This window comes from Phyllobates terribilis, unplaced genomic scaffold (assembly GCF_046119375.1).
Source record: "Phyllobates terribilis strain yellow unplaced genomic scaffold, ASM4611937v1 Scaffold_2__4_contigs__length_985480577, whole genome shotgun sequence".
In the NCBI taxonomy this organism is placed as follows: domain Eukaryota; kingdom Metazoa; phylum Chordata; class Amphibia; order Anura; family Dendrobatidae; genus Phyllobates; species Phyllobates terribilis.
The window spans coordinates 886,098,749-886,110,908 of NW_027362762.1; the positions used below are offsets into that span (position 1 = coordinate 886,098,749).

At 39.1% G+C, this 12,160-nt stretch overlaps 1 protein-coding gene across 2 annotated transcripts in view; it reads right to left on the minus strand.

Annotated features, from left to right (window-relative positions):
• EPHA3 (EPH receptor A3) overlaps positions 1-12,160 on the minus strand; it is a 532,047-nt gene that overhangs the window by 25,489 nt on the left and 494,398 nt on the right. For both annotated transcript variants that reach the window (XM_073668198.1, XM_073668189.1), the window contains exons 14-15: positions 8,456-8,605; positions 4,933-5,126 (exon numbers count right to left, since the gene is read on the minus strand). In XM_073668198.1, coding sequence (XP_073524299.1) covers positions 4,933-5,126; positions 8,456-8,605 — 344 coding nt within the window. The remainder of the gene's footprint in view (positions 1-4,932; positions 5,127-8,455; positions 8,606-12,160) is intronic.

Sequence of the window (12,160 nt, forward strand, 5' to 3'; positions counted from 1 at the left end):
ATTCCCTTCCCTATTTAGAGCATTTTTTGAAATAATAGTTCAGTTTAGTCACAGATGTCTCTGAAAGAAAAGAGAAAAGGTATTTTCCACCCTGTACAATCTTTGTTGGTTAGAAGTGTTCCTTGATGGTTAGCTGATTATAAAATGCCCCACTTAAGGAACCTTCAGTGATTGAGAGAGAACCCGGCATAAAGTGTCCAATTTCTTTGCAGCGCCACTGGAGGAGAGGTGAGGTATGACATATTCCACACTCTTTGTAGCCACTTTCTATTTGGCTAATAGATGAAGGCTCTCAACAGAGATCCCCTACATTAATTCATAATTCCATAATAGGGTATTTTCTAAAACTAGACAAGTATTTAACATATTATTGTATATTTTCTATGAGTCTTAATGCTTAGCTATAGTTATACCCCACTGATTATGGCCGTATGGTGTTTAGAAAGATGACAGAGCTTCGGTATTAGGACTTGTGCAAACGACTGTAAAAATCGGACAAGCACTATCAAATCGTTTTGATGGCTAGAACTCATCTCCATGGTATTCTATGGGGCTGTGCACATGTTCGATTTTTTACCTTAGACCGCGTCAGTCCGAGGAAAAAAATCAAAGCATGCATAAGTTGATTCCGATTATCGGATCACACTCGGCCATTCATGTCCATGGGGCCGCGGAAAAAAATCGGACTGCACTAGGATGAAATCCGAGAAAATCGGATCCAACTCTGATCAAACTTTGACCAAACTCTGATCAGAGTGTGATTAGCATAATCGGACCGACTGTCTCGGATAAAAAATGGTCGAGTTCAACCATTAATTTCATTGAGCCAGCACTGGTAGTTTATTCTTATAATTGCCCTACTGATGGTAATAGTTTTATGGTTATTTAATGTCTCGTCAGTTGTCACATGAAAGAATTTCCTTTTATTTTGCATAGACAGTTAAATCAAATTTGACAATCTCCTGTCTACATTCTTAATGATGCAAAACATCCAAAACGAACATGTATAAAAAGTCTAAATTTTCAAATATCATTTGGTTAAAAAAAGCCATTTTTTCAATAATTGGATGTTATGTTTATTTTTTTTTTTAATTCTGGAAAGCATGAAGCAATTTAGAGTGAAATTATAAAAGACACAGAAATGTTTTCTGCCAAAGATGGTTGAGGGCGTTGAGTGAGTTTGGTTTCTTATGGTATTGTGTAATGCATATAGACAAAAACATAGAACTCACTGGGTCCAATGTTGAAGCTTACAAATATAAATATCCAGTCTACCCTAAAAACCTCATTAATTCTCTTTAGGAAAGTTCTGGAAAGTAGTCTTGGGAGATGTGAATCATAAACTACATTTGCCTAGCAGGATGATGCTGTGACTCGGTAATCTATAATAGCCCTATTAGGAATAGTCAAGGGATGATTTACAGAATGGCTTCTCATATGCCAAACATCATCTATCAAGAGCTGCTCTTAAGTCCCCGCATAGCAGGTGGCAATCTGGAGTAATTGTACAAGCTTCCATTCAGCGTGAACATTGCGAAAGCAGACAAAGCTGCAATGACATTTAAGGCAAGCAGAAGTATGCGGTGAAAAAGGACTGCTGAAAAATAGAAGAAAGTGATCTAAAAATATTACGGTGTGGTTAAAAAAATAATATGCTAAGTTTCGTAAAAAATAACGAGACAATTTAATATTTAGGGGACCCTATTACTTTAAGTATAGATTATTTTTCCATTGATATATGTATTTGTGGGAATTTATGCAATATTATTTGTAACTTATTGATATAAATTCGAGCTCCTCATGGGCGGTTCTAAACAGTGATTGACAGCTACTTCTGTATTCATGCTCATACGTAAAGACTGACAATTATTTTGTAGGAACGCCCATTGAATATAAATATTTCAGCTATTGAGCTCAACGTAAATAGATTGAAGTATGAGTCTGCTGTATTCTTTCCTATGAGTTCCATTTTTTTGTGCTGTTTGATATAATAGCTTAGCTGCCGTTAAATATTTTCCAGACAAATCTTCAGTTTTTTTCGTTTTCTCCTCCCCTTATTCCAAGAGTTATAACGTTCTTATTTTTCCATCGACATAGCTGTAGGAGGGCTTATTTATTGCAGGACGAGTTTTACTTTTGAATGACACCATTCATTTTATCATGTGATGCACTAGTAAGCGGGAAAAAAATTCCAAGTGCGTCAAAATTGCAAAAAAAGTGCAATTCAAAAATGTTTTTTTGTGTTTTTCATTTACCATGTTCACTATACAGTAAAACTGACCTGGCAATATGATTCTCCAGGTCAGTATGATTGTGCCGATATCAAACATGCATAGTTTTCTTTTTTTTATTTAAGTGGTGAAAACTTTTTGGATATTTGTAAAAAGAAAAAGTTTTTTGCATGTGTTGCCATTTTCCGAGACCCGTAACTTTCTGGGTATGGAGCTGTGTGAGGGCTTATTTTTTGCACCCTATTTTTACTGAAACAATTTTGAGTACATATGATGTTTTAATAGCCTCTTATTGCAATAATGTGGCAGGGAAAAAACATAATTCTGGCGTTTTGATTTTTTTTTTCATTACGTCGTTTAGTGATCAGTAGTGTTGAGCGAGTATGTTCTATTAACCCTTTCGCCGAGTATGCTCGGGCCGAGCTCCGAGTAGTTACAGCTGCTCGGTGACATGGTTGAGTCGCTCCCGTGTGCATGATTTGCAACTGTTTGACAGTTTTATTACATGAGAGGAATGTCTGTTTCTTTTACATTCCTCACATGTAATAAAGCTGTCAAACAGTTGCAAATCATGCACACGGGAGCGATTCAACTATATCACCGAGCAGCTGTAAATACTCGGAGCTCGGCCCGAGCATACTCGGACACAACATACTCGCTCAACCCTAGTGATCAGATTCACTTATTTTATATTTTGATAGCTCTTAGTTTTACGAACGCAGCTATACCAAATATTTGTATTTTTTTTAATTGCTTTATTTTTAATGGGCCAAAAAGGGGGGTGATTTGAACATTTATACATTTTTTTTATACTAGTAAAATGTTATATTTCACATTTTACTGCACTTTTTTGTTTCCTTCAGGGACTTGAACCTGTGATCATCCGATCGCTTGTGCTATACACAGCACTGCTACAGCACCGTTAGGTATAACGAAAATAACGGTCTACTTTGAATGCCAGCTACAAGCTGGCTTTCACAAGAGAACTGTAATGACAGACACGGTGGTCTTCAGCAGACTCTCAACTGTCTTGGCAACTCATTGGAACCTCGCGATCACGTCATGGGGGCGCTGATGAGCGCATAGAATGACATGCCCCCCCCCGCCGGCATACATTAAATGCCACTAACAGAGATTGACAGGGGCATTTAACAAGTTAACAGCCTTGGGCAGAGCTCGGCTGCACCCGTCAGTTAAGAGGCAGATGATGGCTGAATAATTTAGCCATCATCTGCTGGGAAAGATGTGGGCTTGGCTTGTGAGCCTGCATCAAAGTTAGGGAAACGACATAGGACGTAACTGTACATCAAATGTTGTGAATGGGTTAAAGAAGGATTGTTAGAAGTGGATATAAAATATAGAATGTGTATAAAATAAAGTAAATGAAATGAAATTGCTGTTATAATACTAACAATAGGTATTACATCTACCTGTCACTTCAGGTGACCGTTTAGTATAAGCTACCATGTGTGTACATGAAGAATAAAACTATTTCTGTCCATTGTATGGCTTGTATTGTTCACCAAATGTTTCAGTCTATTTAGCTGCTAACTGTCCTCCATACAAGGTACATATAGACATGAGGGACTACAGCTCTCCTGAGTCTATGTAGCACATGTTTAGAAGCAGCAGTAGAATGAAGGACAATATACAGTAGTGCTGAGCAGTGTATCTGTGATTCTAGCTCTGTGGTGAGATGAACACTTACTAGAAAGCAGCAGTGCTGTCTATGTATGACTCTGCCTCTCTGTTACTCTACTCCTCCCTTCTCATTCTCCCTCCCTTCTCTATTGATTTCAATAGGCAGTTGTATCTGATTTCTCATAGGGCAGGCAGTTTGTCTCTGTATTTCAGCTGTTTTTCAGAGTAAATAGTCAAGTAGGTAAAAGGGTGGCTCATAAGTGGAGAAAGAAGCATATTTCTGTGATAACATATTACAACATTTCTTATATTTTCTTGAACTATTGATTTATACAAAGTTTTTTGAAATTATATTCACAAAGCAAATAAAAAATTGGTAAAACTAACAAATCAAGGCTGGTACTCGTAAGGAGTATTAGTACTATTCTAAAAGGTAGCACTAAACATGAAGCATCTGAAATCGTATTGCAGCCATGTATACTATGGCTGTATAGGAACGAATATTCTTAGTGAGTAGGGATGAGTGGACCCGTGGAAGTCCCGGTTGATCGGATTCGACCGAACTTTGGCCTAAAGTTCGGTACGGGCACAAGAACTGTATACGAACTTGAACCCGAACTCAATATAAATCATTGGGGACTCGAACTTAATAGCTGGAAAATTTCTCTCTCTCTCTTATACAGGCCGGGTCACGTGTTGGGGGATAAATATTGTGCCGGCCAATCACAGCCATGCCAACACTTGGCATGACAGTGATGGCTCCAGAAGTGCCCACAGTCTAAAAGCTTCTTGATTGGCTGCGCTGCAGCCTTTCAACAAACTTTATTCGGCACTGAAGCTGAACAGTGGAACGGACTTCCAAAAAAAAGTCGGTGTTCGGAGTTCGGCACTGGACACCGGTACGAACCCCGAACTTTACAGTTCGTGTTCGCTCATCTCTATTAGTGAGGATGATAGGCTGCAAAGCATTATAAACAATCAAAACTTTTGGGAAAATATAATGGCAGCTACATTTAAAATGATCTATTTCTATGAGATAAAGTGAACATAAAATTCTGACCTTGCAGCTGTATTGGCGATTACTTTCAGACTACTGGGATTTCGTATCAGCTTGTCCAAGATGCTGACAATCTGCTCAAACTTTGGTCTGTTGTTCCGATCCTTCTGCCAGCAGTCCAGCATGAGCTGATACAAGGCGGCCGGGCATTCCATAGGAGGTGGCAGCCGATATCCTTCATCCACTGCCTTAATTACCTGGTAATGGCAAAGTATTTATCAGAAGGATTCACTTCAAAGGGAATTCAGTCGTGTTTATTAAGCGCTATCCAACTTTACGTTGTACATCTTCTTTTTGTTAATCCACATTTCATTTACTCTTAATATTAATTATATAAAACATATAAAATAATTATCCATCTTCGCCATTGATTCTTTTTATTGTTTCAATGCATCTAACCAAGAAATGAAGCAATTTTGCATTAAAAAAAAATCTCCTGTTGTTTTCTGCCCGCAGCTGACGTACAGACGTAAATGTTTAGTCGCGCTTTACAAGGCCTGTAAAGTCTTCTCATACAGCAATACCGTCTTCTATCTATTCCCTAAGGCAGTGTGCACATTGAGCTATTTAGACACAGTCACTGAGTTTTTAGAGGCGATCCTGCGGCAGGAAAACGCCAATGATTGTTTTCCGAGATCCGCCATGCTGTCGTTCTTGTGCCATCTCAGCTGCTGGCAACTTTCACTCTATACTGCAAAGTATAGAGTGCAGGCGGCTTCCCAGCGGAAGATGCCCAAAGAATGACCATGTTAAAGCTTTCAACCACTTTATTGTTTCCAAACCCTGAAGAGGTTAAAAAAAAGTGACATAAGATGGAACATGTTCACAGCATTGTAGTTTTGACATTGCTGTGCACCATGTACATTTTATGGGGTGCTTTTGCGGTGGTTTTGCGGCGCTTTTTCATGCATATTGCAGGGTGTTGGGTGCTTTTACGGCACTTTTTCAGGCGTATTCCAGGGGGGGAATCCGCCTGAAAAAGACTTTGTGTTCACAAACCCCAACTCTTTGTAACTTAAACCCTTCCGGGCACAGCAAATTTTCATTCTTGCACTTTAGTTTTTTCTTCTCTTTTTGCAAGTGTTTGTAATTTCTCCATGCACATAGCCCTATAAGGGCTTTTTTTTTTTGCAAAATTAATCAAAGTTTGGAATGAATGAGTGTAATGTACTGAAACAGGAAAAAAAATTGGGTTAAATTGGTGCAATTTTTTTTTACAGGTAGGTAGAATTACAATGATGCCAAAATTGTATAGATTGTTTTTTAAACATATTTTAGTAATTAAAAAAGTTGACTGTTGCATTTCATATGCACTGGTGTAACATTAAAAAATGGTTGCAAACGTAGACCTTCCCTTTAAATATGGAAGATAGATGATTGCTGCGTCTTTAAAGAGAAGGGTATTTATAGCAATCCTTTAATAGGTCCATTTTGGACAAATGTGGATTTAATTAAAAAGCAAGGTAAACAGGTTCGGTAATAGCTCTAAACCCACGGACCACTTAAGGTGCCCTTCAAGCGTAAAGGTTCCTCTTAGGAAAAGAAGAAAAACATGAAATCATTGAATTACATGAGTACATTTGATATATACTCTTTGATGTCATATATGATCACTTAATTAGTCACCCGTTGTTTATACAAGGCTATGATAATTTAGGACATTTTTGGCAGAGTACTGAAAAGTTAAATTCCCTCTATGAACAAATAATCAAAAAGTGGAAAATGGTCTTTGAGATTATAAATACCTAATTTTTCTAATTGTTAGGGGTGATGTAAGAGAAGAGGAATGTGACAGGGGCTGAAGCTGGCAGATGTTATTGTATGTACAGTGCCTAATAGATGATAAGCCACGTACCAAAACTAAGTCTTAAATACTAATGACCTCTGTGATGTATTACTGTATAGTCAATGGTGTCCAAATCTGAGAAAATACTACTTCATACATATGCAGTAAAATTCCTTTAAGATGGCACCTGTTGGATTGTAAATCTGGATAAACTTGTACAGCACCTTGTCAGATTATCATTTGAATTATGCAACGTTCTCATTATGTGTCCTGGGGGTAGATCATTCTGGGTGATAAGTACAGTCATGGCCAAAAGTGTTGGCGCCCTTGAAATTGTTCCAGAAAATGAAGTATTTCTCCCAGAAAATTATTACAATTATACATGTTTTGTTATACACATGTTTATTTTCTTTTGTGTATTGTAACAACGCAAAAAAAAAACTGAGAAAAAAAAAAGCAAATTGGACATAATTTCACACAAAACCCCAAAAGTGGCCCGGACAAAATTGTTGGCACTTTTTCCAAAATTGTGGCTAAACAACTTTGTTTCAAGCATGTGATGCTCGTTCAAACTCACCTGTCACAAATAAGAGGTGTGGGCAATATGAGAATCACACCTGAGACCAGATAAAAAGGAGAGTAGACTCAATCTCTGAATTGTGTGTCTGTGTGTGCCACAATAACCATGGAGAACAGAAAGAGGAGAAGAGAACTGTCTGAGGACTTGAGAACCAAAATTTGGTTGGTTGTGCATGATTCTATAAATGAGTATGTATGTATACATGTATGTATGTATGTATACATATTCATAAGAGTTGAGCAAAAAGTTTTGCAGGACCCTGCAGTGGCGTCGTCAGTAATTCATGGCTGCTGGACTGAACCTCCTACTATAAAGGGATACTATTGAAATTAAAATATAACCTTCATTAATATAATTATATAATTTAAAAGGTATACTACTTCATATTATACAATGTGTTTTGTAAACCATAACCTTAATAAGAATTAAAATTACTACTACTCACAAAATACACATGTAAATGCAAGCTGAACTGCAGTACCCCAAAATGGCCACTACACAGAGTACAGAGACATTTATGCCATTTACAGAGTGGTGCCATTTATTTCTGGCGGCCGGGGGACCTGATAGCAGCTGATCAGTGGGGGTCGCTGGGTGATGGACATCCAACCATCTGAAATTGATCATTTACCCTAAGGATAGTTCACAAATATCTTTGTCCTGTACAACCCCTCCGAGTATGGACTGTGATGCTCGGATTGACCCCGGGTCTGCTGAGCCAAATGCTACAGCCTCATAAGAGATGTATGAACCTGGCTTTACACTTATATATGGGATAATATACCTTTCCCTACTGTAAAAGCACAAGACTCCATGCTCAATACATTTATACAGAACTTTGCGGAGGCACCTCATAATCTTTTACTTGTTAGTAGAAGGTAAATTATTTCCTATAAAGACACATCAAAGCTGCTGCAGAACCTCTTTATAAAGAAAGGGGGAGCACTACATGCGAGTCAATCAATGGCTGTCACAAAGGAAAGCATTTCCTACAAAGAGATCCCTGACAGATTGCCTGTGTAGGAAGAGATAAGCAGTGTCCGCAGCGCCGCTCATCTCTGTATAATCGGGAGGTTCTGACATCGGAATGTGAGGCTTAGACAGACACATGTTACAGAAGTGTATACAATACACTATAAGTGTTATTAGCACTCTCTTACATCTTGATTAGACATTTCCCAGTAAGGTCTCTCTCCGTATGACATGACTTCCCATACCACGATGCCATAACTCCACGCATCACTCGCTGACGTGAATTTACGGTATGAAATGGCTTCTGGCGCCGTCCATCTGATCGGTATCTTCCCCCCCTGTGGAAGTAAAAGTCATTGTTGAGTAATCATGCAATAACGGATCTTACAAATCATAGGAAATTTTATTTCAGGACTTAGTATAGAATATGCCAGAAGAAACCGGGCCCGCACACCTTTAGCATAAAATTAATGTACAGGAGCACAAATACACTATGTGGCCAATATACAAATATATACACGATGCTTCAGCACTAATGGATACATGAACTATAAGGCCACGTGCACACACTGAGTATTTGGTGAGTTTTTTACCTCAGTATTTGTAAGCCAAAACCAGGAGTGGAACAATCAGAGGAAAACACTAATAGAAACACGTCACCACTCCTGTATTTATCACCCACTCCTGATTTTGGATTACAAATAGTCAGGTAAAAAACTCACCAAATACTCAACGTCTGCACGTGCCCTTATAGTACATATTGGGGGTGCGGCCCTCTCCAGGACTCTTATCCACCCATATTTCCCACACAAGTTTTTAATTGCGAGCTTTGCCTTGTTTCTTTTTCACTCCCCTTTCAAATGAGGCTGCTTTGGCACATGAAGAGGTAGGACAATAGTGTTTAGGGACCATCCATATGAAATGGTCACCTTGACGTGGTTGGTTGGTTTCTGTGCTCTTTGATCAAAAAACGCTAACTAAGAACCTTAACTGCAATAGAGGAGTTCATGTATTCATTAATCGCACTGTGTTGACGCATAGTGTATGTACAGTATAAAAGAGTAGAGGCTATGTTCATATCACAATTTCTATGGGAGCAGTTTTTTTATGCGGTAATCTAGCAAACAGCACTAAAACATCCAATTTTTTATAGGTGCACGCCATCAGACCTATTTCACAGGCAGGTAAGTGTAAGAACTGCACTTCCGATGCTACATGAATATTTATTTAGTTCTGCCGAATGTGCACCGGCAAGTCTGAGTGACTTTCTGAACACTTTCGATTACAATTATGAAGCGCTTTATCAAGCTGCTTCTGGTTGTATAAACTTGTTTGACTAGACCCACAGAAAGCCAGAGAATCCTTGATTGGGCTTAAAAGGAATCTGTCAGCAGGTTTTTGCTATGTGATTTGAAGACAGCAGGAGATAGAGGCTGAAACACAGAATTCAGGGATGTGTCACTTGTCAAAGTGCGTGCTGTTGTTTACTAACTGTGAAGAATTCATCACTAAGAGATTAACATTGCTGGACTAGTCCGACAACGCCCCCTCCTGTTATAAGCACCTCACTGTATACTGACTTAGTACACAGAGAGCCTGGTGTGGGCATGGTTAGCTGTGGTGTGGGTGGGGTTAGCTTTCTCAGCTCTGCTTCATGCTAAATCAAAGAGCTCTGATTGTGTCAGAATCGCTGCACCCAGTAAATTAAGTGATATATCGTTGGATTCAGGGTCTCTTTACCTACATCATGCTGCTCTCAGATGAGGTAGCAAAATCCTGCTGACAGATTCCCTTTAAGCTCCGACACAACAGCCACATTCTCACGTGGAAACTCTACAACAAAGTCCAATGTAATGAATGGGAGTTGGATATTACTAAGATTACTTACAGCATAAAAAGAGTCAGCAACAAAATGTTCCACTCTGTAAAGTGCTCTTTATCTAGGATATGCTGTGGACCTTACAGGCATGTTCTCATATAGTATAAATACTGCGTTACTTTCTACTGCATTTTTTTTTACAGACAATCTGCTGTTTAAAAGTTCATGCAAAGCAGAAGTGATTTCATGAAAATTCATGCTTACTGTGCATTAAAGGTATTGTTCATTTGTGCATTTTTTGTAGTGCCAAGTAATTCTGCATAAATTGCATAAAATTGTTGCATCAAATCTGCACCAAAAATGCATAAACAAAACAAAAATCCAGCAAAAAATAGAGCAAAAATGCAATAATCAGAGCTGATTGCGATAGCATATTTTGATGCAGACACCTGCAAAAAATGCAGTGGAAAAAAAACCTTAATGCATTTAAAGGCAATGAGTAAAGTCTCCAACAGTATCCATATTAACATCCACAATTGAATTGAATTCTGTGCAAATTTCACTGCTTATATTGGTGTATATGTAATAGCTGCAGTGGGAGTATTGTGTACAGAGAATAAGCAACCATTCACAGTAGCAGACATTAATGCTTCTTTTTTTTGCAGAGCCATGAGACTTCAACAGCTTTTCCTACTCTTTGCATCCTGGAAAAAGAGGAGTAGCAGAGAAAGGCAACTGAATGGCTGAGCAAGCTGGAAAAAAAGGGAGGAGCTAGCTGGTCACAGAAATGTGTGGGTTGTTGTCCATTATTGAGTAAGGACAGTGAGGACCCAGGACAGGAACTTAGTGGGAGTGCTGACAGCTCTGCAGCCCAGTGTGAGAGGAGAACAGTGAGCCCTGGAGCTGTACCACACCTGCAGACCAGCCAGATTACCAGGAGTTGCCTGCTGCCTTACCTCAGAGGAGGATCTTGCCATCTATTCCATGTGTCCCTATGCATCTGCACTCTGCAGCCAAAAGCTGTATCCCTGTGTGATCTCAGATCTACTGCATCAAGGAGTTTATAATAGGACCATCATTGTAGGGGATTTTAAGCTCATTGTGTTATTAAGCACACCAATGATTCCTGAAAGCAAGCAAACATCTGCGGCAACTGGGCAGCAACGGAGGACTATTTCTTGCATTGCTGCAGCCATGATGTCACTAAAAGGGAAATTGTCATCCTTAACTGTAGTCCAGCAGTAGAAGTAGAATTGGGGAATATATATTTTCGTATTGTTTGTGTGTGACTTCAACCTAAAATTCCCTTCCACAAATGGGTCCAAATGTGCAAGAAAAGCCAAGGTGACTTTGGAGCAGATCACTTTCTACTAGCGTTTAGCACTTTTTACGATTGGACCAAAACTTCTTTGTCATTATAAACAATATGTTCTTATAATGCAATTAAAAGTAGACATTCGTGCTGAATATTGCCTGTATTGGTATTATATAATGCTATGCTATAATAAGGACCTGACACCGGCCATTATTATGTAATTATTTTACCTGGTCTAAATGCCGCAGCTCTGACTATGGAGTTGTTTTTTTGATTCTCTACATTCCTGAGATATGGCCCTTTCTTTCTTCTGTTTTATATATACACTGCTCAAAAAAATAAAGGGAACACTCAAATAACACATCCTAGATCTGAAGGAATGATCCTCATGTGGCTGGAGTGTGTCAGCAGTTCCTGCAAGATGAAGGCATTGAAGCTATGGACTGGCCCGTCCGTTCCCCAGACAAGAATCCGATTGAGCACATTTGGGACATCATGTCTCGCTCCATCCACCAACGTCACGTTGCACCACAGACTGTCCAGGAGTTGGTGGATGCTTTACTCCAAGTCTGGGAGGAGATTCCACAGGAGACCATCAGCAACCTCATCAGGAGCATGCCCAGGCGTTGTAGAGAGGTCATACAGGCACGTAGAGGCCACACACAATACTGAGACTCATTTTGACTTGTTTTAAGGACATTACATCAAAGTTGGATCAGCCTGTAGTGTGTTTTTCCACTTTAATTTTGGGGGTGACTC